We start from the raw sequence: 24,852 nt of genomic DNA, 5'->3' as shown, positions 1-24,852 counted from the left end.
ACATTTCAAAGCATTTTGCCTGGGGGAGAAGAAGGGAGGGTCCACAAGGACTCCAGTTCAGCCTGAAATCTGGTACAAGGCTTATGACAAGAGAAAAACCCTTTAAACGAAGCTAGGCCAAGAAGACTTTCTGCCCAAGCCTGTTTAGAGAAGGTCATGTTTATTAAAGTGTAAGAAAAAAAACCCAACCCACAGTTGGCAGCCCTGCCAGGCTGTGCAGCAAGCACGGCTCCCGACAGCAGTGCCAGTCCTGGTGCCACAGCCTACGGCCTCAGCTTGGCCATGGTGGAGCGGAGCTGGAGTGTCCCCTCTGCCCAGGAGCCCGGATACTGGCACATCTTCTGCCACAGGTTCAGCTCCTCGCCCGTGGAGTCCATCCAGTCCACAGCCTGCCCGTTGCTCATGCCTGGGAAAAAGATGGAGAAAGTCCCTGCCGGAGCAGCCTCCTGCCCACAGCACAGCAGCCCCAGCAAGGCTGCTGGTGCCCAGTTTGGTGGGCCCCAGGCTCCTCACCATTGCCCACCCCCAGCCGGACACCCCCGAGGAAGTCGTTGCTGGACAGCGGCTCCCGGTCCCAGACCGTCAGCTCCAGGCAGATGTGCTGCAGGTCCTCAGGGTTGATACCATTGTACACAAAGGTGTGGTTGTAATGAGGGTTCAGGGTCTTCTTCACCACAGGCGTCTTCCTCTTGGAGGCTTTGTTTTTGTGTGGCAGGAGGTAGCTGGGGGAAGCAGCCCCTTGGGTTAGCACAGGGGCAGCTGCCTCCTGCTCTGCAGGCTGGGGCACCTCAGTACCCCAGGACACGGCCTGGAGCCCCCTTCCTGCCTGTCCCAGCACGGCTCAGGAACAAGGACCATGACACCCTGCAAGGGGCCCTCCTCCAGGCTCCCCGGCAGCTTTGGGAATACAGCCATGGAGAGCAGTGCCCTCATCGCTCCCCCACCCAGGACCCTCACTCACCCCTTGACAAAACTGTCTGAGGTCCCCCCAGACTTGGCAGCTGTGAGGTTTTTGGCTTCTTTGATCCAGACCTGGAGTTCACCGCCGTCCCCCGTTTTACCTAGGAAAAACCCGACACAGTAGAAATTAATCAAATTTAATTTCCACCACTGTAAACTTCTGGAAAGGTCCTGCTGAACACTCTTCATCCCAGAGGCAGGTGCAGAGCCCGGGCTGGCATCGCCTCTTGCCTTCTCCTGTACTGGCCCTGCCTGATGAGGCAAAGGCAGACAAAATTGCTTCACGCAGGGCCCAATGGTCGAGCCTAGTCCAGCTGCAAGGAAGCACTGGGATGGTTCAGGCAGCCTGAGGACAGCCAGGTCTGCCCTGACCCAGGGCAGCTCTGCAGGCATTCCAGAGAAGGCTGCAGTGAACCCCATCCAGAGCCAGCTGGCATGGCCACGAGCAGGTCGTGCAAGGCTACACACTGATCCTGGAGCTTCAGCACTTACCTTTCCTGCCATTCCCAGCCCCAGGATGCTTGGCAGATGGGATGTACTTCATGGAGACAACCAGCTCCCCCTTGTACTGGTGGAGACCAGCAGCATCTGCGCCAATCTGCAAAGAGGTGAGAATTACCAACCACTGCAGAGAGGCCATGGCACACACAGTGACAGCCTGGTGTGCAGCACCTCCCCAGGCTGGGACAAAGGACTTGTCTTCTCCTAGATGTGGCTGAGCTGGCACAAGTGCCTGCAAACTCTCCCCGGCATGACCAGAGTAGCCCAACTCCTTTGGGATCTTATTTTGGCTCAATCACCTGACAAGGAGGAGGGAAGCCAGGCTCACGGCAGATCTGCCCTTTTTCACTACAACAGCACTGCTGTCTCCACTGGGGTTTTCATATCTCCAAATATTTGATTTGGCACAAGCCTTTTGGCAATGCTCAGCCGAGGTCTCCACACCCCTCTGCCCACTGAGGGCTATACCCCAGCAGGAGCAGGCAGAGGAGGCTGTGGGCAGCAGGGCTGGGGTGGCAGGGGCACACCTTGCCATGCAGGGGTAGGAACTCCTCCAGGTGGCTCTCAAAGTTCCAGGCGTCCAGTGGGACCTCCACCTCCCCCAGGAACGTGTTGCGGCCAAAGCGATCGTGGTGCCACACTGAGAACTGCAGCGTCCTCGCAAGCAGGAGGGACTTGTTAATCTCATACTGGGGAGAGAGAGGAAAACCACTGGTGAGCAGGCAGCAGAGGGCAGGGGCAATACCATCAGCTTGGCATATATCACCAGCCACAGCTCTTGAGAATGAGAGAAGACAGGTTTGAGGAGCAATGGATGCACACAGGAGCCTGTTCCTCTTCCTTTCCATGCCTGTTGAAACCTCAGAGTCCCAGGGCAGTGGTGCAGGAGCCTGTGCTCTCCCAGCAGATGGACCCATGCCATCTGGCCATCCCACCACAAACTGAGCTCTGCCAGCCCACCGAGCCTCAGGTGGCCAGAGCACAAGACCTCAGCAAACCTGGCTGTGGGAGCCTAAAAACCGAACCACAGCTCTCACCTCCTTCTGTGCAAGAGGGTCTGGCCTCAGAGGTGCGCTGCCAGGCACAGGGAGAGTCAGCCAGCAGGAATGGTGAAGGGCAGTGCCAAGTTGTTCTGCCCTGGGGCCCAGAACTGTCTTATCTCTGCCCCTGCAGACATGCTGCTCTCCCTCCTGCCACTGTAGCCTGCCTCCAGGGGCCTGGAAGCCTTCACCATGGAAGAAAATATCCAGGGTAAGCAGGATGCCTCTGCTCTGGGGAGTGCCACAGGAACCAGGGACATGTCCCGTGACACGTTCACACCTGCAGCTGTGCCTCCACCCCACCGTGGCACTGGGGCTTGGCAGCACAGAGCAGAGCTGCGAGTGGATTTTTGTAGCTTTCAGAGTGCATTCTCTAGACACGGGTCCTCTGCAGAGACTCCGCTGCAGGGTTAGGAGCTCACCCCCCCTTTGCTTGTTCCAGCAGCATCCCCTGAGAACCTGCACCCCAACCCATCCCCACCCACCTTCAGCAGCTCGTTGTACAGGGGGTTGATGGTATTGCGTTTGATGGTTGTCTTGCGTTTCCCCTGCCGGGATTTGTCAGGCAGAAGGTAGGTCTTCACATACCTGAAGGGAGGAACAGGCAGCACTTCAACAAGGTCCCCTGCACAATTAATCGCCCGAGCTCCCCAAGGCAACCCCAGACCTTCTGCCTCACCAGGACCCTCCCACTTACAGCTCCCATCTCTGGTGAGCACCCCACAACCCAGCTGGGCACCACCAGTGGTGCCAGCAGCCATCACCCCCTGGCTCTCACGGGTTGGAGCGCTTCCTGCCCTCGTCCCCATAGGCCAGCTGGCGACACTCCTTCACGTGAATGAACAAGGTCTGCGTCTTCTGCTCGTAGCTCAGGGAGAAGGAGATGCCCCCGGTGACAGCCACGCTGCCGAAGTCGCCAGCCTCACTGTAAATGCTGACCATGCTGCCCAGTGTGCTCTGGAAGACACGGCAGGGCTGAGCAGGCACAGGATCACCAGACAGTCCCTGTTCATCCTCAGCAAGGCTACTCCCCGTTCCTCTTCTGCACAGCCTCATTCACCTCCCTGTGGCTGGGGATGGCCACCAAGTGCCTCCCACCCACACATGGGCTCCCTGGAACAGAGTTGAGTCTCTGCATTTTGATTCCCTTCAAGGGGAAGAAGCCCCCCCACACAAGGCTCTTGCCCCTTCCCTCCAGGAGCTGCCTGCCCTGCCTCCCTCCCACCCAACCCTTTGGCCCTGCCTTTCTCCATCACTTCTCCATCACTTCTCCTGCAGTGGAGCAGAGCACAGCCACGCCACAGAACTCACTGAGGAGGTGCCACTGCGCATGCTGCCCCGGGCCACCCGCTGGCGGTGGATCTCCACCAGGTTATCGATGTCCTCCTCCTCCTCCTCCTGCAAGGAGAGAGACAAGCTGCCTGTGTGGGGAGCGGTCGGGCACAGCCAGACAGATACTCGGCTCCTCCAGCTGGCAGCCATCTCCATGGCACTCTGAGGGTCTCACCAGCTCCGTGTTGAGGCCAGGGACTGACTTGCTCCTGTCCCCCAAAGAGCCACCTTCCCCCACAAGGTCCTCAGGGCGCAGGTCGATCACCGACTTGGTGTAGTCTGCACGAGAGGTGGTGAGCGGGAGGCAGCGGCACGGAGCAGGACTGGCAGAGCCCTGCTGCTCCCTCCCACAAGAGGCCGTCCCAGCCTCTCCCATCTGCACTGAAAGTCCATCACAGCCCAGGGAGGAGCAGCTGCCCACCCCCGGCCGTGTCGGCACCCAAACCCATGGCACCCGCGCAGCTCTCACCCGCGGGCCTCACCACCCGACGGGGGTTCTTCTTGAATATCGTTTCGTGCTCGTCCACCAAGGTGCTGCTGCGGGTCCCCACGGTGACATCCTGGGGAGGAAGAGTCCCTTCAGAGCAGGGCAGGGCTGGGCACCCCACAGGGCTCCCAGCCCCACGCCCCAGGACAGGGCCGAGCCTGCCGGAGCAGCGTCACACACCCGTCCATCAGAGAACGCGGTTTTGGAGCGGAGAGGGAGGGTCAGGCTGGAGGAGGCAGGTCCTGCTGGCGCAGCAACCTGTTTTCCAGGGACAGCTCTCTCCAGGGAGTTCCTCCTGTGGTGGAAACACAAAGGTCTGTCCCAGGCCACAAGCACAGCTGGCAGAGCAAGTGCTGGCCAGGAAGTGCCACTTGAGCTGCCTGTAGCAGCCGGGGAGCAGAGGACCTGCCTGCCCAGGGACAGGCTTCAGCCCAGCCAGAGGAGCCAGCTTCCCCTCACTAGACTGAGAAAAACACATTTCAGATGAAGCTCCTCATCCTCTGCCAGCCAGTCTTGCCAAGGACAACCCACCCCAGGAGCCTCTCACCTGCCCCCCACATCAGCAGGACTAGGTCTGTAGCCATCCAGGCTCATGTTTTCCATGGACTCTGTGTCGCTTTTGCCATCCCGAGGGTCTGAGGCATCTGGAAACAAACTGCAGACAAGCAAAACCACAGGTATGTCCTGTTTGGCAAGGAGGTCGGTCTGAGAGAGCTTCTGCACCACCGATGATCCACACGGTGTGGCAGATTCCTCTCAAACCTGCAGCAGATGAGAGCTGGTGCCTGCAGCATGAGGGACAGCAGAGATTCTTACCTGGACCCCTCCCGGGGTGCAGGGGGGCTGGGCTGCCGAACTGCAGAGGAGCTTTTAGGCTCGCTGAGCTGGGCTTTCTGTAGGAGGGTTTGTCCCACAGTCTCTCTTTTGTTGGCTGGAAGGAGAGAGGCATCAGGAGGAACACTGCGCCAAGCTCACTGCCTGGAGCAGGAGTTGCTCCCATCCAGCTCCACACTGGACAGAGGAGCACTGAGGAAAGCTGGAGCTTCCCAGATAGCTGGGCTGTGGGAGAAGGCATTGCTGTGGCAACCCTACCTGTTGGTTTGTGCCGCAGGGACAGCCGTACCATGTCGCTGCCCAAGTGGTTGGCAAAGCGGTTCACCCTCTGGTCATAGAACCAGTCGCCCGTTGTCTTCTTCAGCTCACTGCAGGGCAGGGGGTGGTGGGGGCAGTCAGGGGCAGTGAGGGCTGTCCCCTGCCCCAACCCACCCTCGGTGCTGCCACAACCCAAAGAGAACACAGACACAGTGGGCAGAATCAGCAGGTGACTGGGTAGAGACAATTCACTGGGCAGTGGAAAGGCCCCAGCAAACACAGGAGCAAGACAAGTTTTGTAGGACAGGGGAGGCCAGAAGGGAGGAAACCCGGGATGTTTGAAACACAGGCTGTGCAAGGGGCACAGGGGGATGCTGCAGTCAAGTCAGGGGGTGAAGGAGCAGGGTGGACATGAGGGAGACACAAGAGCAGGGTATGACCCATTTCTCCGTCACCTAAACATGGGAACCCTCTCCAGGAGTGATGGCAGAGCGAGCTGCCCTGCACTGGAGAGGACTAGCCAGGCTAGGAAGGGCTGGCCATGGGGCATCCAGCTGAGGCAACTGAGAAGAGGAAGGGGACAGGAGGCATGTACAGAAGGTGCCTGCCACCTGTCCCCGGCTACTCACGCCTCCTTGGTGCAGACTTTGCAGCGCCAGGAGTCATTGGGGCTGTAGGAACGGCAGTCCCGACACACCAAGTGGTTGCAGCCCCGGCAAGTGTTGGCCTTGGGGCTGACGCGGCCCAGGCTCTGCTGGCAGCGGGCACACGTCCTCTCGCTGTAGCGCTGGCTGCCCCGCTTGGCTCCCTTGCGCCGGATCTCCAGCAGCTCATTCTTCAGGCGCCTGCTCAGACCCGACACCAGGAGCTGTCAGAGCCGCCCCGGGACGCCGGGGGACCCCCGTCACCCCCACTCTCACTCATCCACCCGCTTCCAGAGCGGAGCGGGGAACAAGCTCCTGCCCAGCCCCAGCCGCGCTCGCACCTGATCCTCCTCTCCTCTGCTTTGCGGAGCTCCTCGTCGCGCTGCAGGACCTGCAGGATCAGATCTCTCTCCACGTCCGACAGGAAGGACAAATCCACAGCCTCCGACATCGCTCCCCCCGGGATGGCTGGCCCTCACCAGATGCCAGCTAGGGACATGCGAGCTGCTGAGCCCGGGTCCTGCCCCGCGAGATGCCCCGTGCCCGTTCCCGGGGCTGGACGGGATCGCGGCACCCAGGACATCGGCCCGCCCGCCGTCTCCAGCGCCCTGCCCCGGGCTGGGCTCGGGCCGCCTGCCAGCCCCGCCGTCCCGGTGACCTCAGCCGGCTCCGTGGGACCGGGCTGACGCCCAGCACCCGCGGGCAGCCCCGGCAGGAAGGAGCCGCCCCGGGCTGCCCCTCCCACGAACGCACCGGGGCTCGGAGCTGCCTGACCCCGAGGAGCCGCCGGGAGCGGACACGCACCAGGACCCGCGGTAGGGACAGGATCCGGCTCGGAGGCGGCGGCACGGAGACCCGGGTGGCTGCGGCTGCTCCAGCCTCGACAGAGCCGGAGCATCTGCTCGGGGGCTGCAGCCGCTCCCCGCCCGGGTCGGCGGAACCGGCGGAAGGGCCCTTCCCGTCCCCGCAGCCGCGCCCGGGCGTCCCTCGGGGAAGAGGGGCCGGCAGGACGGAACCCCGGCTCCTCTCCGTCGGGGAAAGGGGGGGCCGGGGCCAGCGGCACCGCGCTCTCAGCGCGGCCACCGGGGCTGGGACCTGCCCCCACTCCGGGACACCGCGGCTCGACCCCCCGACAGCAGAGGGACACCTGGCTCTCCCCGATTCCCCACCAGCCGAGGGATCCCCGTCCTCCCCCGTCCGCGGAGGAGCCCTCGGTACCCCCGGCCCCGCCGGCGGAGCGCCCCCCGGTCCCACGATCCTGCCGGTACCTGCAGCGGCTCCGGCCGGCGCCTCCCGGCAGCGGGAGCGGGGCCGGGACGGGAGGGCGGTGCCGGTGCCTTAAAGGAGCCGCGCCCGCCGCACCTGCGGCACCGCCGGGGCTGCCCGTGCGGGAGGCGGTGCCCGCTCCCTCCATCCCCTTTCCCCGGCCGGTCCCCCCCGGCAGAGCTGCGGCTCCAGCCCCGCTTTCCCCCGGCTCGGCAGGGCGGGGCCCGGTGCCCCATGGCCCTGACTGGGTGGGCAGCTTCTCCCGCAGAGCACAGAGCGCACCCGCACCCGAACCGCGGGGGACCCCCCGGGATGCCCAAGGGGGAGCCCCAAGGGCGCGGCCGTGGTGTCCTCCCGCCGCAAGGCTTCAGCCGCTGCCCTTGTCCTTCGCAGCAGAGATACGGTCCCCGCACGGCGCCTCGCCCCTGCCCGCAGCAGCACGGGCACCACGGGAACTCGGAGCACACGCGGCTGGACGAGGCGTGGGGCTCCACCCGTGGGGAGGTGGTTTCTCGCCGTGCAGGACAGCGGGGGAGGCCACCTGGGTGCAGCCCAAGGCAAACGAGAGGACGCGGCTCTGCCCAGACTTTCAGCCGCACCCCAGGGACGGGAGAGCCAGAGGCTTCTAGCCCTGTGGGAAGCGATGGGACACTGACACAGTGGAAAAAACCACGGAGACATCAAAGGGCCAGCAGGAGCTCACTCATGGGGCGGGGGTTCGCAATAAATACGTAGAGAGCTTTGGGCTTGCAGGCAGACGATGCCACAGAGGCTTTGCTCCCTGAGCCCCTCCACACACCACCCTAGGACCCAAAGTCCCCAGGCCAGACCCCCACGCTTGCACCAGTGTTCACGTTTTAACTGGACACCAACAAGAGGTAGTGAGAAACATCCTTATTTCTGTAAAAAAGATACAAGGAAAACGAGATGAACAGACTTGTTTCCAGTACATTAAAAAAGCATGCTGGTAAATATAAGCACAAAGCTTGTCCCTGACCTGCTGAAACGAACCCAGCAGGAACCCAAGGCTTCTCAGCCCTGTGGATCTCTCCTGTGTGAAAATGGGGCTGAAGGTGCTACCACGTGTCCAAGATCTGGGCAGCAACTGGCACAGCCAGGGCAGAACACTGGCACTCTGAGCCCCAGCTCGCTCCATCCTTGTCTGGATCCTGAAGGGATCTGCCATGGGAGCACAACCCTGGATGCCCTGGGCATGGCGAGGCACTGTTGGGCAGTGCTGCCACCTGGGAACTAGGGGACACAAGGCACATCCAGGCTGGCAGCAGGACACTGCTGGTAGCATCTCCCTGGCCCTGGTGCTTGATACCACCCTTCCATGGGAGCTGGAGCCCCAGCAGTGCCCATGCCCAACTATACAGGCACCACTGGCCGGCACTCAAGGTCCAGCACGAGGTGATGCACGTGTGGTGCGTAGGACTTCACTGCCTCGATGTGCAGGATGCTGGTGCGCCACGGCCGCCCATGCAGCTCTGCCAGCAGCCCCTGGATCCGTGTGGCCGTGGCTTCAGCCCACCTCTGCCACTCGGGTCTGAGCCTGGCGCCCGGCATCTCCTTCCCACCATCCTCCGTTGGGTGCTGTGCCTCTCCCCCAGAGCCAGTTGCCTCTGGAGAGCCCCGCTCAGCCGGCAGGGCCGGGGCCTGCGGCGGGGCCGGCGCGGGGGGAGTCTCCACATTGTGGTGGATGTGGAGAACCCCACCCGTGTCCTTCTTCAGGATGCGGCAGGCCACCGGCCAGCCTTCCTCCGAGCTGGGAATCAGCCCCAGGTTCACCCTGTCTGCGACGTCCCGCAGCTCCAGCTGGGAGAGGAGAGGAGGTGAGGGGATGCCAGCAGGGAGGGGGTCCGCGGCCAGGCGGCAGCGCTCACCTGCCGGCTGTCCCCAGCGTGGATGTGGCAGCGATCTTGCACCCCGTTCAGCACCAGGGTCCTGTGCAGGGCCTCCACGGCATGGCTGTTCCACTCACAGGCATGGACAAAGGCGGCTCCCGCGTGAACCAGGAATGGCAGTGTGAAATAGCCAATGCCTGCGGGCAGGAGGTGGCAGTGGCTGAGGGCAAGGACCTGCCAGAGAGCCACACTTCTCCCTGAGGGCAGGGCAGGATGTAAACTGCCTCCCTGGCTCTCCAAGTCTGCTTTGCTCTGGATTGGAAGAAGCCCAAACACTGGAAAAATGGACATTTATCCCTCCCTCTTCTTCAAAAGCAAAATCTCTTGAAAAAAGTTTAGAGGGGCTTATCTTACCTTCTGTCTTTGGCCATCAGGTTGAGACCAGCCCTGCTTTGCAGAAGCGTCCAGATTACCATTTATTTTAATTAATCCAGAGCAGTTTTGTGGGTGCCATGTCCTTTCAGTGTGGCACAAATTGGAAGCACTAACTTCCTTAAGCACAAACAGTGGCAAAGCTTTCCTCTGGATCCAAGTGATTCCCCAAACCAGCACCAGGTACAGAACACGGCTCTGCAGAACCTGAGTGCAGGACATCCTAAGTGTCCAAAGGCCACAGGGACACAGGAGGGACAGCAGTGCCAGGACAGTTGAAGGGCTCACAGACAAGACAAGAGCTCAGTATTTTTCATTCCAGGCTGCAAATGACATTTCATGTCTTCCTGGATGCCATCAGCAGCTGCGCCACTGCTCTGTGCCAGCCCATCCTGCCCGACCCCTCCTCCGTCCCCGTTACCTGCGAAGAGATCCACCAGGACCTCCCCGGAGCAGGGCAGTGAGGCCACACGCAGCTTCTCTGTGATGTTGCCCGGGGAGAACATGCACTTGGTCACGTCAAAGGTGTACCTGGAAGACCCCGCCGAGATGGTGAGGGCAGTCCCTTCCCACACCAGCCGCATCCTGCGGCTCCTGCCTACCTGATCCCGTTGTCCACGTGCTCCACCCAGCCATCCTGGCCCAGCAGCAGGGTTACGCTGGGGGTCCGCATCCCATCCGGCATCACCCGTCCTCGCCTGGCCACCCGCCGGGCCCCCAAAGCTGCGGCGACCGTCTCCCAGAGCGCCGAGCCTGCAACGCAGCCGTCCCGGCAGACTGGGAAATGCGGGCAGCAGCCCCGCGGGCAGGACCGGGGCAGGCAGACCCTGCTCTCCCTCACCCAGCCGCTCCCACGGCGCAGCCTGGAAGCTGTCCTCGCTCAGCAGGACCAGGTCCCCGTGCCTCTGCCAGGCGTGGGGCACATCCCGCTCCAGCTCCTCCGACCAGGTGCCGCCCAGCAGCCGCCGCAGCTCATCCCGCAGCTTCTGGGCAGGCGTCCGGCGGCGGGCGGCCCTGGAGGGGACAGGGCCCTGCAGGAGGGACGTGGCACGCGGGGCTGAGAGCCCACAGCCCACACAGCGCTCGGGCCAAGGGAGCTCTCCCAACCTGGATCCAGACCCGCTCACAGGGCACCTCCGGGGGCAGGCGGAGCTGGGAGAGCTTCTCCTCCAGCACAGGCAGCGCCACGCGGCGCCCCGGCCCCTGCTGCAGCTGGTAACGCCCGTCCAAGAGCTGCTCCTCTTCCAGGCATTCCCTGCACGGGGAATGCAAGACACGCTCAGACCCTCCTGGTGCAGGGCTGGCCCTGTGACCCTCCTGCCGGAGCAGCACAGGGCTCCCACTCCCCCTCGTTGCCGGTGCCCCTCACCTGAGGCGCTGGGCGAACCTCCGCTCTGTGGCCAGCCCAGGGACAGCCATGGGGACGTCCGTGGCTTCCATCCTGCCAAGCCCCAGGCGGTGTCAGGCTGGCCAGGGACTGTGCGTCGGGGCCGGTGCCCGAAGCTGCGTCCCGGGGGCTGCCCGGAGGCCGGCTCCTCGGTGCCGGGGGGATCCCCGGGGCCGCACCCGCCCCCCGTTCCTGGCTCCCGGGGAGTCCCGGCCGCCCGCCCCCGCCGCTGCCGGGCCCGCGTTTCCCGCCGGAGCGCTTTCTGAGAGCGCCGCTGCCATGCTTGTTGCGGGCGCGGGCGGAAGCGGGGGGCCGGTTGGTGCGCGGACCGGAAGCGGCGCGGGCGGCGCGATGGCGGGGCTGTCGGTGCGGGACCCCGCCGTGGATCGGTCCCTGCGCTCCGTGTTCGGTGAGGCCGCGGGGCCGGGGCCGCGACCTGGGCAGGGGAAGGGGCAGGGAGGGCAGGGGCAAGCGGGGGGCCCGCGGGTTTGCCCCCCTCGCCGTCGGGGCCGGCATCCGCCGGGCTGACCGGCGGCACCGTCTGTCTCCGCAGTGGGGAACATCCCGTATGAGGCCACGGAGGAACAGCTGAAGGACATTTTCTCGGAGGTTGGGCCCGTGGTCAGCTTTAGGTGAGAGCGGCCGCCGGCCTCCCCCGGGTCCCCCTGCTCGGCCCAGACCGAGCCTCGCGGGCTCTGCGGAGCCGGCCTGGGAACCGTGGAATCGCAAATCCTTAACGTTGGGAAAGACTTCTAAAGGCATTCAGCCCAGCCGTTCCCTCAGCCCTGCCAAGCCCACCGTGTCTCCCAAGTGCCACATGCACACAGCTTTTGAACACTTCCAGGGATGGTGACTCCACCACTGCCTTGGGCTGCCTGTTCTAATGCTTGACAATCGCTTTGGCCAAGGAATTTTGCCTCATATCCCATCTAAATCTCCCCGGGCCCGCTCGAGGCTGTTTCCTCACACAGAGCAGCGCAGCATCTGCGGGGGTTGTGAGGCTGTGGCAGCTGTGCTCAGGGCAGAGGACGGAGTGGCTGTGCCCGGGTCACCCGGGGATGGAGCACAGTGTCCCGTGCACAGCAGATGGACGTGGGCACGCAGTCCTGGGCTGGAGGAGCTGCCCTGCTGTGGCTGATAAGTGCTCAGGTCCTGGTCAGGCTCTGTGCTCCTCACTCCCATCCCAGTGCCTCTCAGAGGTGTTTCCCAGGCTTGGCACCAGGCCCTGGAGAGCTCTCAGTTAAGGGTTTGGGAGTTGCAGGAGCAGCCAGTCCCAGGAGCTGCCTGGTGGGGTGAAGGGAGGCCCAGAGCTGGCCCTCAGCAGCTTCGTGCTCTGTGCCAGGAGCCAGGAGGCCCTTCGGCTGTGGCTTGGGCCCGACTGTCGTGTGCCTTGGCCTGACTGCGGAGCCTTCGCTCTGCTCCCGGCGCTGCTGCGGCCGTGTCCCAGTGTCCGCTCTGGAGCTGTGGGAGCCGTGGGCACAGCTGGACGCCCCCGCCGCCCTCAGCAGCGCTGTCGCTCTCCTCGCCGCGCAGGCTGGTGTACGACAGGGAGACGGGCAAGCCCAAGGGCTATGGCTTCTGCGAGTACCAGGACCAGGAGACGGCGCTCAGCGCCATGCGGAACCTCAACGGGCGCGAGTTCAGCGGGAGGGCCCTGCGCGTCGACAACGCCGCCAGCGAGAAGAACAAGGAGGAGCTCAAGAGTGAGTTGGGATTTTGGGCTGTCGCGCTGGGCCCGGCCTTGGCAGTGCTGCAGGGCACGTCTCTTCTGCCCAGCTGGTGCAGCTGACCTGCTCTAAGAGGTGTTGCAAGTAGTTCCCAGAGGGATGCGTGGGCTCAGCTCTGTGTTTTCGCTCCCAGATGATCCCAGAATCACAGAATTATTTAGGTTGGCAAAGGTTTCTAAAGATCATGGTCCAGCCTTTGACCAAACATCACTGCGTCAACTAGACTGGAGCACTAAATGCCATGTCCAGTCTTTGCTTAAACAGTTCCAGGGACAGTGACTCCACAACCTCCCTGGGCAGTCTGTTCCAATGCCTAACCACCCTTTCTGTGAAGAAATTCCTCCTAACATCTCCCTGAGTTCAGTGCCTCCTTTTCCCCCTGGCGAGCTGTGCTCCCCTCCCAATGGCCCGTTGCCTGCGCTGTTCGTGTTGCAGTGCGAAGTCACCAACTCTTTTGCAGGCTTGGGCACGGGTGCGCCTATCATAGAGTCACCCTATGGGGACCCTGTCAACCCAGAGGATGCCCCCGAGTCCATCAGCCGGGCAGTGGCCAGCCTGCCACCCGAGCAGATGTTTGAGCTGATGAAGCAGATGAAGGTGAGTGCAGGAGGGCCATGCTCCCTATGTGAGCACAGCTCCTACTGCCACTGCCTGCCCCCTCCCAGCCCCTGTCACACCTTGTCAGAGCTCTGATCAGTGCCTGTCTTCTCAGCTGTGTGTCCAGAACAGCCCCCAGGAAGCCAGGAACATGCTGCTTCAGAACCCCCAGCTGGCTTATGCACTGCTGCAGGCCCAGGTGGTCATGAGGATCGTCGACCCAGAGATCGCGCTGGTTTGTCCCTTGCTGCTCGTCCGGGGTTGGGAGGATATTGGTGGTAGCCTTTGTGGATTGGGAGTGGAAAAGAACTCCTTTCTCCTCCTTCCTCCCCTAGAAAATCCTGCATCGCCAGACCAGCGTTCCTCCTCTGATCCCAGGCAACCAGCAGCCAGTGCCAGGGCCAGGACCTGGGCCGGGACCGGGGCCTGGGCCAGGGCCCAACGCGCAGCTGAACCCACAGAACACCCCCTCATCCCAGCCACAGCCCATAGTAAGAGCCTGCACGACACATGAGCTGTGCAGGAGAGATGGGCAGTGCCAGCTCCAGCTCTCCCAGCTGGGGACGTGCCCGGGTTTCGGGGTGTCTCTGAGATCCAGTGTCTCTCCCGGGCAGGGCGGGATGCATGTCAACGGCGCTCCTCCTCTGATGCAGCCACCCATGCAGGGGGGGGTGCCAGCCCCAGGACAGATGGCAGCCCCTGTGCAGGGCCCAGGCCCTGGCCCCATGGCTCCAGGAGGTGAGTTTGGGCCGAGCTGCCCCACCCGTGCGCACACGGGTCCTGCAGACACCCACCTCCCTCTGCCTTCCCCCTAACCAGAGGGCTCGGCCCTGTGAGAGCACACGTAACCCTGTACTGTACATTGTGCTGCTGCCAGAGGTGGGCTGCAAAGTTGGATTATCCCTGGGGGGAACCAACACCAAGGGAATAAACCTCCAGATGCTCCCCCAGGAGCTGGGAGTGAGAAGGTATTTGGGGCCAGAGGAATGGGTTAGTCGTCAGGGACGGCTGAGGAAGGGTCTGATCTCTGCCTGTCCCCTCTCAGGTGGGATGCAGCCACAGGTTGGGATGCCGGGTGCAGGGCCCGTCCCCTTGGAGCGCGGACAAGGTAAAACAGACGCGTGTAGTGCTGTGTGTGGTGCGAGCCTCGCTCCAGTGAGCAGCGCTGTGCCCCAGCTATCTGCAGCCTGGCTGTGCCCGGCCCCGGGGCTGTGCCCGGCTGTGTTCACTGAGGCACAAGGCTGTGGTAGCAGCTCTTTGGTTCCCAGGACTCAGCCCACGCCACTATTGGCTCCCAGCTTGTTCTGCGCCGTGTTGTGCAGTCGAGCCCTGGAAGCCAGGGGCTTCGAGCGGGATGTGCCTGTGTTTTCCACCTCTGCGAGCCCGTGTCTGTCCCTGTGCTTGTGCGGGCAGGCAGAGCTTGCTCTTCTCTGGTCCGTGTGCTGCTCCTCTGCTGCCTGGGTGCTGGGAAGCGGCTGGTGTGGCCGCCGTGTCCTCCCGCGCCGTGCCCAGCAGAGGGAGCGGGCTCTCCGTTTTGGCTTGAGGCTTGGCAGGGACTCTCCCGAGAGTGACGCTCGGCTTTCCCTCCGCAGGCACGGTCTGTACGGCCCAGCCCTGGGGCCCGGTTCCTTACGGTTCACATGGTGCCACACATAGGTTAGCATGACCCAGGTGTTCCTGTTCTCCCAGGAACAACACGTGCACACACCTGTCACCTCTGTTGCCTTGACTCGTATCCTAGGCCTTGTTTCAGAAACATGGCAAACCTAGTCTGAGATCCTTTGGCCTTAGGGGCAGCCGACTCTCATTTTCTTTGGGGTGGGCACTGTCTTCCTGAAAGCAACCTGATAGTTCTTGGCACCCAAAAAGTTTTGGAGAGCAGAAGCTGGGTGTGCATTGTGGGGCCAGCGTGGCCCCACAGAATGCCGTGTCTCTCGGCAGGATGTCTTCTCTCCCTGCCTCTCTCCCTGAGTGAGGGAAGGACTGTGCCACCCTGGCTGTCCTGCCTGTGGTGACAAAGGTGGTGTTAATGGAAGAGGTTGATCAAGTCAGACTTGCAACATCTTCTCTGTAGGTTTTCCAGGGGACTTCAGGAAGCTGATCCTGCAGGCAGCACTGTCCCCAAAGCTGGTGCATGCGTGCATACACTATTCACGTGTCTGCTCTTTCCCTCTTTTCCTGCTGCTTGCCCAGGGAACCTGCAGCTCTCGCCCGTGGGACCTGCCAGGCCTGCGTCTATCGAACGCGTTCAAGGTACCCCGGCACCCGCCAGCTCCCTCTTCCCATGGAGCTTGTTGTGCAGTGTGCAGAGAGCAGCCTTCACCCTGCTGTTCTCAGGGCCAGGGACTGGCATGTCACTCCTTGTAGCCTGATGGCAATAAGAGGAGGTAGAGGAGGCAGGATTTCCTCTAGGGCTACAGGAGAGAACAGGCTATAACCATGCACGGAGCCTCCAGTGGAAAAGGAGCCTGTTTGGAAAGGGCTTTTGCCTAAGATCCAGCCCCCTTTGACACCGCGCTTCCAGGAGCCTTCCAGGTCTTGCTTTGCTCCTGGCCCCACGTCAGCACAGTGTTGATGCCCACACTTGTAGGGATTGCCATGGGGGCAACCCATTGCTTGATTTGGCCCCTGCTACCATAAGGAACATGAGATAAAACCACGGAGGAAAAAGAGAGGAATAAAACTGGCAGCCAGGGAAGGGGCTTTGGTGCACTCCAGCCTCGGGTGTGGGGCTGCGTCCCCGGCAGACAGCACAGCTCAGGGGAGCAGCGTGGCTGCCCCACACCCGGCCCGACAGCGCCGGGGACAGTCTTGGCACGGCACTGGTCATGCAGATCCTCACGAGTTCTTGTGTGTCTCTCTGGCAGTGCCCATGCCAGACCCGAGGGCCCCTATGCAGCGTGGACCTCTACCTGCTAGTGGCCCGCCGCCCCGAGGCCTTTTGGGAGATGCCCCGAATGACCCTCGCGGAGGGACCCTGCTCTCAGTCACTGGAGAAGTGGAGCCCAGGTGAGGGGAGAGGGAAGGAGAGGAGCCCTTGGCACTGTCCCCTGCCCAAGGGTAGCCTCTCGCTGAGGACAGGGATGGCACCAGCCTTCCGGGAGTCACTGCTGCCTGGTCGGAGGCCTGTGTGCTGCCAACCGTGGGGGCCGGCCCATTTCCCCGGGGAAGGGATATCCCCGGGGTGATGGCACCTGCCCTGCGGCATGGGGCCACCAGCACCCATCCCTGTGCCAGCCTCACCCTCCTCCCCTGCGGCCGGCTTCGGGGGCAATCCCAGCGCTCTGCCCAGACCGTGCCAAGCCAGTGTCTGATTCACACTCTCTCGCTTTTTCTCCTCCTCCTGCTTTGCTCTCCTCGTCTCTCTGCGTCAGAGGTTACCTTGGGCCGCCCCACCAGGGAGCCCCTATGCACCATATGCCTGGTCATGACAGCCGTGGCCCCCCCCATGAGATGAGGGGGGGACCCATGGGAGAACCCCGACCACTGATGGGAGAGCCGCGGGGGCCCTTGATGGATGCTCGAGGTGAGAGAGGGGGCATGAAATACTGGGTGGCTTGGATTGTGCAGGCAAGAAGTCAGAGTGGAGCCGGCTGCCCCCACCCAAGGCGTAGGAAGGGGGTTTGGGCAGTGAAATGACTGACTCCAGGCGAGGAGGGACAGTCACAGAGTGCAAGGGACTTTCTCCAGGCATGTCTCCTCTGCCCCCAGCCCTGCACCTTTTGGGTGCTTGCTAGCCCCCAGACAAAAGAGGCAGCGGGCTCACTGCCAGACTCCCTGCAGCAGTGCTTCCTTCAGGAGCTTACCTTGTCTTTCCTCCGCAGTCGGAAGAGATCCCCGAGGGCTGGAGCCACGAGGACTGGAGCCGCGCGGGCTGGAGCCCCGGGTGATGGAGGCGCGAGCGCTGGAGGCGCGAGGCCTGGAGCCGCGAGTGCTGGAAGCCAGGGCCATGGAGGCCAGGGTCCTGGAGCCCCGGGGCCTGGAGCCTCGTGGGCCTGGTCCCAACCCGCGTGGCCCAATGCCTGGTGGGATACAGGGTCCTGGGCCACTTAACATGGGAGCCAGTGGCCCGCAGGGGCCCCGCCAGGTACACACGTCTCTGCTCAGCCAGTTGGGCACCGACGGCATCCTGTGGGCTGGGGCTGGGTGGGGGGTGTCCCACAGAGCAGCAGCTCTGGGAAGCACCAGGCTTTGGTCACTGGCTCTGAGGGGTCCGGGCATCTGTCCCATTTCCCCAGGCACTGCCCATCAGCTGGGGACAGGACAAGGCTCAGGCCTCTCTCCACCTCTTCCTGAGGCGCAGGAAGGAGCACAGGAGTTGGAGGGAGAGGAGAGCACATAAAAGGCACTCTCTCTTGGTGCTCAGGCATTTTCAAGCTGTCCGTGAGGGCATCCATGAGGGCATCCATCTGATCATCTGCTTTACCTTCCTGGATTTGTATGGCTGAGTCCAGAGATCCCTCAGTCCTTAACCCCTCTTTTACTCCCATAGGTTCCTAACATGGCTGGGGCAGGCATGCAGGGAGGAGGCATTCCTGGGGCAGGAGTCCAAGGAGCTGGTCAGCCTGGAGGCTTTAGCCCTGGACAGAGCCAGGTCACCCCACAGGATCACGAGAAGGTGAGAGAACAAAAGGGGAAGGGTGAGACAGCAGGAGCAGCACTTCCTGTGTGCCTTTCTGTGGTGGGGTCAGCCCCTCCCTGGCTCTGGTATGCTGTGGCTGCTCTGGCAGGGCACGTCTCTGACCCCTCTTTCCCCACAGGCAGCACTGATCATGCAGGTCCTGCAGCTGACAGCGGACCAGATCGCCATGCTGCCCCCAGAACAGCGGCAGAGCATCCTCATTCTGAAGGAGCAAATCCAGAAATCCACGGGGGCACCCTGACAGGTGACCTCCTTTAACCCGGTCTCACCCTGTGCCTGTTCCCCTCCAGTAAATCAGAGCTGCCCAGGATGGGACTCTGCCCTGCTTCCCTCTGTGCCAGGCTCACCCTCCTCCCCTTCTTTCTGGCAGGTACATGATGGAGATGCCGTGTGCCTGGATAGAGGTGATGCTCCATGGCAGCTGCTTCCCATTGCTACTTGAGCTGATGCTGCATTTTGGGAGAGGTTGTGTCACCCTCAAGAGGTTTTTCCCTCCAGTTCATCCTTTTGTTTTTCTGTGTATATTTTATGATGTTTGAAATAAAGTGGGAGGAGGGTTTGAGTAAATCCATGTCCCTGGCTGCCTTGTTTGGTCTCTCATGGAGGCCAGGGTGGGATTGTTGGCTTCTGGGAGCAGTGTGGCCTGGCTCCACTCTTGTCCAAACAACTTGCCATCCTCCCTCCTTCCCACACCAGGACAAGAACTAGTCATGAAATTTCTTGTGCCGTGCTGTTTACAGGGGTGATGGGGAAGGGCAGGACAGCGAGCTTGGCTTTCTGTCCCTGCTGGCAGGGCAGGAAGGGCTCTGTATCCAATTGCAGGATCACTTACCACACCAGCCTGCTCGGAGAGCGGGGTTTCCCTCCCTGCACACGCTGGAGCAGAACCTGGTGGGAGCTGCAGTGGGAACTGAGCTGTGTGCTGGGTGCAGGCTGGCTCTGGGGGGTGCCATGGTGGCAGCGAGCCCCTGCAGAGGGGTGTCTGAGCCTGCACCCCAGAGGGTTTGCTATCAACCAGCTCTTCTATTGCAGCCCTGCAAGGAGGCAGAGCATGGGCTCCTTCCTACCTGCACAGCTGAGTCACTACAGAGGCTTTCATTACAAAGAAAAGAAAGTTTAATTTACTCTTACACAAAGCACTGTTTAAACCCTGAGGGGCACATTTGGCCCCTGACACCTGCATGGATGCACATGCCCCATCCCCATGCCCTGGTTCTGCCCAAGCCACTGGGCTCCCGCTGCTTCCCGCTGCTCCGGCAGCAGCATGCAACACGTGTGTCTGGTTTCTCAGTGAGGGGGCTGCATGGAGCTACAGGCCCAGTTGCTCTGTGAGGACCCCTTGTACACCAGGACAGGCAGGCAGCAGTCTTTGAACCTGGAATTTCTCATGGAGAAGGAGTACCTTGCTGTGTCTTGCCTGGCTTCAGTGCATGCACAGATGCTTATCCCTGGCCTTGCTTTGGAAAAGGGCTGAGGCAATCCAGTCAGGGTCCCTGCCTGCTGGGGCACCAGCCTCGCTGCCACTTAAAAGTTTTCCTTGTTGAAGTAGAATTTGACCTTCCTGGGGTCCAGGCTGGAGTGCTGGTGACAAGACTTCTGCAGGCTCTTTGCCAGGGCCTCTGGCCCACAGAGGAATACACCAACCACTGACCTGCAAACAGCATGGGGCTGTCAGTGCCAGGCGGGCAACTCAGGGAAAAGTGATTTAAAAGCTTTTTGGGCCCCCTGCAGGGGATAGCACACCTCTCCCAAAGCCTGCCCAGTGCTGAGTGCCAGGGTGGAGGGGGTGCCTCCAGCTCCAGCATCCCAAGTTCCCTGCTCAGCTCTCACCTGGGGTGGGCTGCAGCCACTGCTGCAAACTCCATGTTCCACATGGGCCGCCCGAAGATGGTTTTGTGCCTGAGGCCCGTCACTGTGTCCGTAGTGGTGTCGAAGTGGAGCGCCACATTGTTGGCCTGGGCAGGCAGGGATGGTGAGAACCCCAGGCACCACCCATGAGCCCCCCTCCAGTCCCTCACCGTGGAGGAGCATCCATTGTTGATCCCACCAAACACCGTGCCTGGACTTCATGCCCGAAAGCCATGCTTGCCCTGCCCTTCCTGCCCAGCTTGGCCACCCTGTGTCCCCTCTTGCAGCCATGCCAGCCCGTGGTCGACTCACAATGCTGGTGTTCCAGCCAGTGAGGAAGAGGCGGTAGGTGAGAAAGTCTGCCTTGCCCGACTCAGCCATCTTGTGCTCCAGGGAGGCAAGCAGGTCGTTGAACCAGGCAAAGGCTCCTGTGTCCCGGCAGAGCCAGTAGAAGTAGATCTGGGATGCAGGGGGAGAGGGATTGCTCAAGGTGGAGCAGAGCTGGAGGGAGAAACCTGCAGCTGGTCCCATGAGACACTCCGTACCTTCTTGGTTTTGAGGGTCTGGTCAGCCTGCTGGAACTTGTACCAGATGGACTTGAGGATGGAGGCGAAGGGGGTGACGCCGATGCCCGCTCCCACCAGCATGGCCACCTCGTACTGGAACACGTCCTCGCTGGCCGTGCCAAAGGGACCATCCACCTCGACCCTGGCCAAAGCAGGGCCTGGGTGAGACGTACGGCCTCCCCAAATCCCTGGAATGACCTGTTGGGCACTCTCCAGCCTACCTGGCTATTTCCAGCTGGAAGGTGTCAATGAGACGCTCTGTCCAGTCGCCAGCCGCCCGGATGTGGATGGAGAAGAAGTCCTCCTCGGGCGCAGAGGTGAGGGTGAAAGGGTGCCACTCCAGCAGGGAGATGGCGGGGCAGTTGACGAAGATGTACTGCCCCACCTCCATGCGGAAGCCCTTCTTCTGCATCTGCAGCTCCAGCACGCGGGCGGGGTGCATGACCACCTGGGGGCACGGGCAGGGCTCAGCGCCTGGCCTGGCTCCTGTCCCTAGGAAGGGGCGATGGCCATGGCCCCTGCTCGCCTCCCCATGGCCACCACAGCGAGGAGCTGTGGCACCGATGACTCCACGGGTAGGAGCTGGGATAGGAGCGGGCTCCTGCACCACCCACCTTGGTGACAACCACCTTCTGCTGCGCACGCCAGACGCGCAGGATCCGCTCAAAAACGTAGAGGATGATGGGGGCGAGAACCCACTTCCAGGACTGTGAAGATGGTGGAGACCAAAGGATTGGGAAAGGCCGGAGCATCCCAAGGGCAAGGGAAGAGCTTCTCCCCACAGCCATCCCAGCGCTGCCCTACCTCGGCAGGGATGCTCCCGAACTCAGGGTCTTTGCAGCAGTCGTGGGTGCAGTTCTGGTCCCGCTGCGGGAGGTACTCGGCGCATTGGTGGGGGGGCACCTCTGCCATGCTCTGCTCCGTCTGCCCACGCACCAGCCCACTGCAGGGAGGCGAGGGATGAGCCCAGGGGCCAGCTTCTGCTCCCAGCCAGGGCTGAGCCGCACTGCGTGAGGCCGGCTGGGCTAGCCCTCTCTGGAAATGGCAGTCCACAGCCCCACTGGGCTCTCCCTGCAGCTGCCCCACTGCCCCTCGCTGTCCTGCCCTGGGGAATGGTGAGGAGCCTTACGCAATGCCGTGGATGACGAGGCCAGCGAAGTAGACCAGGAAGAGGTGGTGTGTGTACCAGAAGAGCTCAAAGTAGTTCCTGCGGATGAACTCGGTGGAGGACGTGACCATGAGGATGAGTGCCAGCGTGATGATCACCCCCGTCAGCCCCGGGATGGTCGTGAAAGTCACGTACTCGACAGTCTGCAGGGGCAGCAGGGTGGGTTAGGGGGGCAGGGGACAGGTGGGGGTGGGTTGCTGCATGCCGAGGCTGTGCTCACCGTCTGGTTGGAGTGGATGGGGTTCAGCCACTTGTTGCTGCCCTGCAGGTGCATCTTGGAGAGGACAGCGGGGAGGCTGCCGTCAGTGGCTTGTTGGCTCTGATTGTAGCGCTCCAGGTTGAAGAGGTGGGCGATGGTGTGCATAGCTGGACAGGGGACAGGCAGTCACCCACCGGGCAGCTCTAGTCCCCACTGTTGCCCCGCCCCAGTGCAGGGGGTACCTGTGAGCAGGGCCAGTGCATAGGCCACCAGCTTGTGGAAGGTGAGGTTGTGGTCCAGCTGCTTCCGCAATGTCCGCCTGCAGCACTGCAGGGAGAGGCAGCGGTGTCAGGATAGGGACAGGGACGGGGATGGCCACACCGGCTGTGCTGTCGCGGGACACTCACCGAGCAGGTCCCACGGAGGAAGGAGAGCAGGTTGCGGCAGACGGGCAGCAGGATCAGCATGCTGTTGAAGTTGAGGCACTTGGCCGAAGCTCGAGCCCATGCCAAGGCAGACTGGGGAGAAGAGCGGGGTGAGCACCACCATCCCATCGTGCTGTGCCAGGACTGGCTCAGGGTGGGGCCAATCAACGCGGAGCTGGGACTGAGTGATGCTGGGCTGGGAACTGGGATGGAGCGATGCTGGGCTGGCATGGGGACTGGGAGGGGTGATGCTAGGCTGGGCTGGGATCCTGTTGGGCTGGGACCAGACAGGGATCAAGACAGGGGCCAGCATGGTACAATGCCAGGCTGGGGAGTGGGATGGAATGATGGTGGGCTGGAAGAGGACAGAACATGAAAGGGGCATGGGATGCTGCAGCCCCCACCCCACTGCAGCAGGGCCCCGAGGGGCTCATATGCCTGGGCAGGCAGGATGCTGTGGGGGAGCACCTTACCCCAAGGATGGCCCTGGTGTAGAAATACTGCACGTCCCGGTCAAAGAACAGAAAGTAGTAGGTGAAGAGGAAGATGTTGATGCCCAGCCAGGCTGCCTGCGGGGGAAAGTCACAGCCTCCTGTCCCGGGAGCCTCTCATGCTGCAGCACTCAGGGACAGGTGCAGCCAGAGGGTGTCAGGACAGTGCATCCCCTCCTGTTTCCTTATGAGCTGCCCTGTCACGCACAGGGCTGGGATACAGGCCCAAAGGTGAGGAGAGGTGTGGAAGTGTTGTAACATTGCTATCTTGTCACACACAGCCCTGTGCATCACCTGTGCATGAGGAAGGAGGAAGGGCAGGAGCAGACAACGCCTGTGTAACGGGAGGGCAGATCCGGAGGGTAGTCAGGGCTGTGTGGGGAAGATTCTGGGAGAAGGAAGCTTCCCAGGGAGCTGGCTCACCTGGCCTCACCGTGCTGCTGTCCCCTGCCTAACGCCACTAACACCCCACACTGGCACCTCTCACAGCTACTGAATTTTTGCAGAGGTCCAAACAAAAATCACCCTGCCGTGTATTTGGATTTTGGCTGTTTTCTTTTTCTTTTTTAAGTAACTTCAAGAGTTAAAATAGCCCAACTCTCTGTAAACCCCCACGTTCCCGTGCACTCACAGCTCCTCACACAGTGCTGAGCAGCTGATGGGTGCTGGCCAGGCAAGCTCTGTTACACCAGAGATGCTGCAGCACGGCACTGGCAGATGGTCCCTATGGTGCCAGCTCCTCACCCCGCCACGAGTTCTCACAGGATCCTCCTCCTCTCACAAGGGGAGAAGAAGCGTGTGGGAGGCTCCCAGCCAAAGCGGCTGGGCAAAGCAGCAGCATTTTTAACTTTTCCAGGACCCCCTTTGCCGTGAGCTGTGTTTTCCCTAAGACTTCGGTTTTCCAGAGCCCATCCCTCCCCTGGCTGCCGGGGTACGGGGGTTGGCTGAGCAGAGGGGACGCTTGTCTGTCCCCACAGCCCAGCCCAGGACAGCCCATCAGCCCCCATCTCCCCCACGAGCCCCCCAGGTCCGTAGCCCCCAGAGTGCCCCCGCACTGCCCCACCCCAGTGAGCCCCCAGCCCCACACACTCACGAGGACGGCGGCCGAGAACCAGTGGTTGACCAGCCAGTTGCCCATGGTGCGGTGTCCCCGCGCCCGCCCGCGCCCGCCCGCGTTTTATGGAGGCAGCAGGCGGTGCGACAGCGCCGGCCCCGGGAACGGCGCCGCGGGACTTTCCCCAGAGAAGCCTTTAAGGAAATGCTGGCGGTTTCAAAGGCCACCTTCCAGGAAGGCAGGGCTGACCCCATCGCCGAAACGAGCCCCCTGCGCTGGCCAGGAATGGCCCCCGCCGAGAGGTCCCCTGTGGCCCCCCGCCCCGGTGACACGCGGTGTCTGGCGGCTCCTCTTGGGGTTTTGCAACCTTTGAGGGCAAAAACGGGCTTTTTGGGTAAGGTAGGAGTTTGCTGGGAAGAAGTTGCAGAGGATCCGTCCTGTGCCTGTCTCAGCCACTCTGTTTTTCCCCGCCTCCCTCACCAGCCTCCGCTGCCCCTTTTGCAGGGAAACCACCAAAGGAAGAGAAGCATCCTGGGGTCACGGCACTGCCGGTGCCAGGATCCAGCCCGGGCATCCATTACAGGGCGGGTGATTTAAGACCGAGCACCAGTGGTGCTGCACCTCCATGGGCCCCCCAGGGGAGATGAGCATCCTCAGTCCAGCACCCAAACTGAGCTGACCCCAAAAATGGGTGCTGGGGGGGCATGTCACACTCCTGGTTTGGGGCCAGGATTCCTGGGTCCCATCAGCATCCCCACTGCTGTGCCAGCCACCCTTGCCCTCCTGCCTGCCCTCCACTGCAGGGCCCTGAGCTCTGGGGTGTCCAGTGCTCCAGCTGGGAACAGCAGCCAGTTCTGGGGCTCTGAGCCTGGAGGAACAGGTTGGACAGGATTGCTCCTTGCTGGCATGCTGCTCTCTCCTGGCCTGCAGCCATGGCCACGCTGACGAAAGCACAGGATGAGGCCAGCCCCCATCCCACCATGCTCCTGAATCTTATCGGCTCCATCGAGGGGCTCCCCCCATCCCCTTCCCGCTGGCACAGCCCCATTTCGATGCCTGTGAGCGAGAGGGTTACATGGACAGCAGGTGTGTGAACCCATGCCCGCCCCAGCGGGACCATCCCCACCCTCCGCCTGAGTCACTGCCA

The 24,852-nt window shown here is 62.3% G+C and overlaps 4 protein-coding genes across 10 annotated transcripts; 1 reads left to right on the top strand and 3 right to left on the bottom strand.

The window, feature by feature from the left end:
- Positions 1-139: 139 nt before the first annotated feature.
- SYTL4 (synaptotagmin like 4) lies at positions 140-8,103 on the bottom strand. 3 transcript variants are annotated; one of them, XM_032124450.1, is made up of 17 exons: positions 7,611-8,103; positions 6,398-6,545; positions 6,042-6,257; positions 5,413-5,522; positions 5,137-5,251; positions 4,868-4,975; positions 4,501-4,615; positions 4,303-4,393; positions 4,009-4,112; positions 3,813-3,899; positions 3,280-3,458; positions 2,987-3,089; positions 1,989-2,150; positions 1,453-1,558; positions 962-1,061; positions 514-722; positions 140-406 (listed from the first exon to the last, which is right to left on the bottom strand). In XM_032124450.1, the coding sequence occupies exons 2-17, from the start codon at positions 6,505-6,507 to the stop codon at positions 264-266; spliced, it is 2,058 nt and encodes a 685-aa protein (XP_031980341.1). In that variant the 5' UTR covers positions 6,508-6,545; positions 7,611-8,103; the 3' UTR covers positions 140-263. The 3 variants fall into 3 exon arrangements, with proteins under 3 accessions (XP_031980341.1, XP_031980340.1, XP_031980342.1); XM_032124449.1 differs by lacking the exon at positions 7,611-8,103 and adding an exon at positions 7,325-7,548; XM_032124451.1 differs by lacking the exons at positions 140-406; positions 514-722; positions 962-1,061; positions 7,611-8,103 and adding an exon at positions 1,068-1,212 and having other exon boundaries at positions 6,398-6,656.
- Positions 8,104-8,201: 98 nt separating this feature from the next.
- TRMT12 (tRNA methyltransferase 12 homolog) lies at positions 8,202-11,141 on the bottom strand. 2 transcript variants are annotated; one of them, XM_032124458.1, is made up of 7 exons: positions 10,971-11,141; positions 10,709-10,856; positions 10,443-10,632; positions 10,204-10,354; positions 10,023-10,132; positions 9,209-9,366; positions 8,202-9,140 (listed from the first exon to the last, which is right to left on the bottom strand). In XM_032124458.1, exons 1-7 carry the CDS (start codon positions 11,039-11,041, stop codon positions 8,694-8,696), a joined length of 1,275 nt encoding a protein of 424 aa, XP_031980349.1. In that variant the 5' UTR covers positions 11,042-11,141; the 3' UTR covers positions 8,202-8,693. The 2 variants fall into 2 exon arrangements, with proteins under 2 accessions (XP_031980349.1, XP_031980348.1); XM_032124457.1 differs by having other exon boundaries at positions 10,023-10,632.
- Positions 11,142-11,282: 141 nt separating this feature from the next.
- On the top strand, positions 11,283-18,525 carry CSTF2 (cleavage stimulation factor subunit 2). 4 transcript variants are annotated; one of them, XM_032124453.1, is made up of 15 exons: positions 11,283-11,397; positions 11,542-11,620; positions 12,522-12,691; positions 13,176-13,312; positions 13,428-13,547; positions 13,648-13,803; positions 13,927-14,050; positions 14,358-14,420; positions 15,506-15,565; positions 16,180-16,321; positions 16,687-16,838; positions 17,137-17,399; positions 17,805-17,930; positions 18,073-18,198; positions 18,325-18,525. In XM_032124453.1, exons 1-14 carry the CDS (start codon positions 11,340-11,342, stop codon positions 18,193-18,195), a joined length of 1,773 nt encoding a protein of 590 aa, XP_031980344.1. In that variant the 5' UTR covers positions 11,283-11,339; the 3' UTR covers positions 18,196-18,198; positions 18,325-18,525. The 4 variants fall into 4 exon arrangements, with proteins under 4 accessions (XP_031980344.1, XP_031980345.1, XP_031980347.1 ...); XM_032124454.1 differs by lacking the exon at positions 15,506-15,565; XM_032124455.1 differs by lacking the exons at positions 15,506-15,565; positions 16,180-16,321; positions 16,687-16,838 and having other exon boundaries at positions 11,284-11,397.
- Positions 18,526-19,047: 522 nt separating this feature from the next.
- On the bottom strand, positions 19,048-24,765 carry NOX1 (NADPH oxidase 1). Its single transcript, XM_032124447.1, has 13 exons — positions 23,745-24,765; positions 22,634-22,729; positions 22,143-22,253; positions 21,978-22,062; positions 21,757-21,902; positions 21,498-21,679; positions 21,173-21,311; positions 20,983-21,075; positions 20,590-20,816; positions 20,348-20,510; positions 20,115-20,261; positions 19,785-19,909; positions 19,048-19,605 (listed from the first exon to the last, which is right to left on the bottom strand). Exons 1-13 carry the CDS (start codon positions 23,787-23,789, stop codon positions 19,479-19,481), a joined length of 1,686 nt encoding a protein of 561 aa, XP_031980338.1. The 5' UTR covers positions 23,790-24,765; the 3' UTR covers positions 19,048-19,478.
- Between the last annotated feature and the right edge of the window lie 87 nt (positions 24,766-24,852).

Source organism: Corvus moneduloides, chromosome 14, assembly GCF_009650955.1.
Source record: "Corvus moneduloides isolate bCorMon1 chromosome 14, bCorMon1.pri, whole genome shotgun sequence".
In the NCBI taxonomy this organism is placed as follows: domain Eukaryota; kingdom Metazoa; phylum Chordata; class Aves; order Passeriformes; family Corvidae; genus Corvus; species Corvus moneduloides.
The sequence above is the reverse complement of the archived record's forward strand: the minus strand, read 5'-3'. Positions and strand labels throughout refer to the sequence as shown.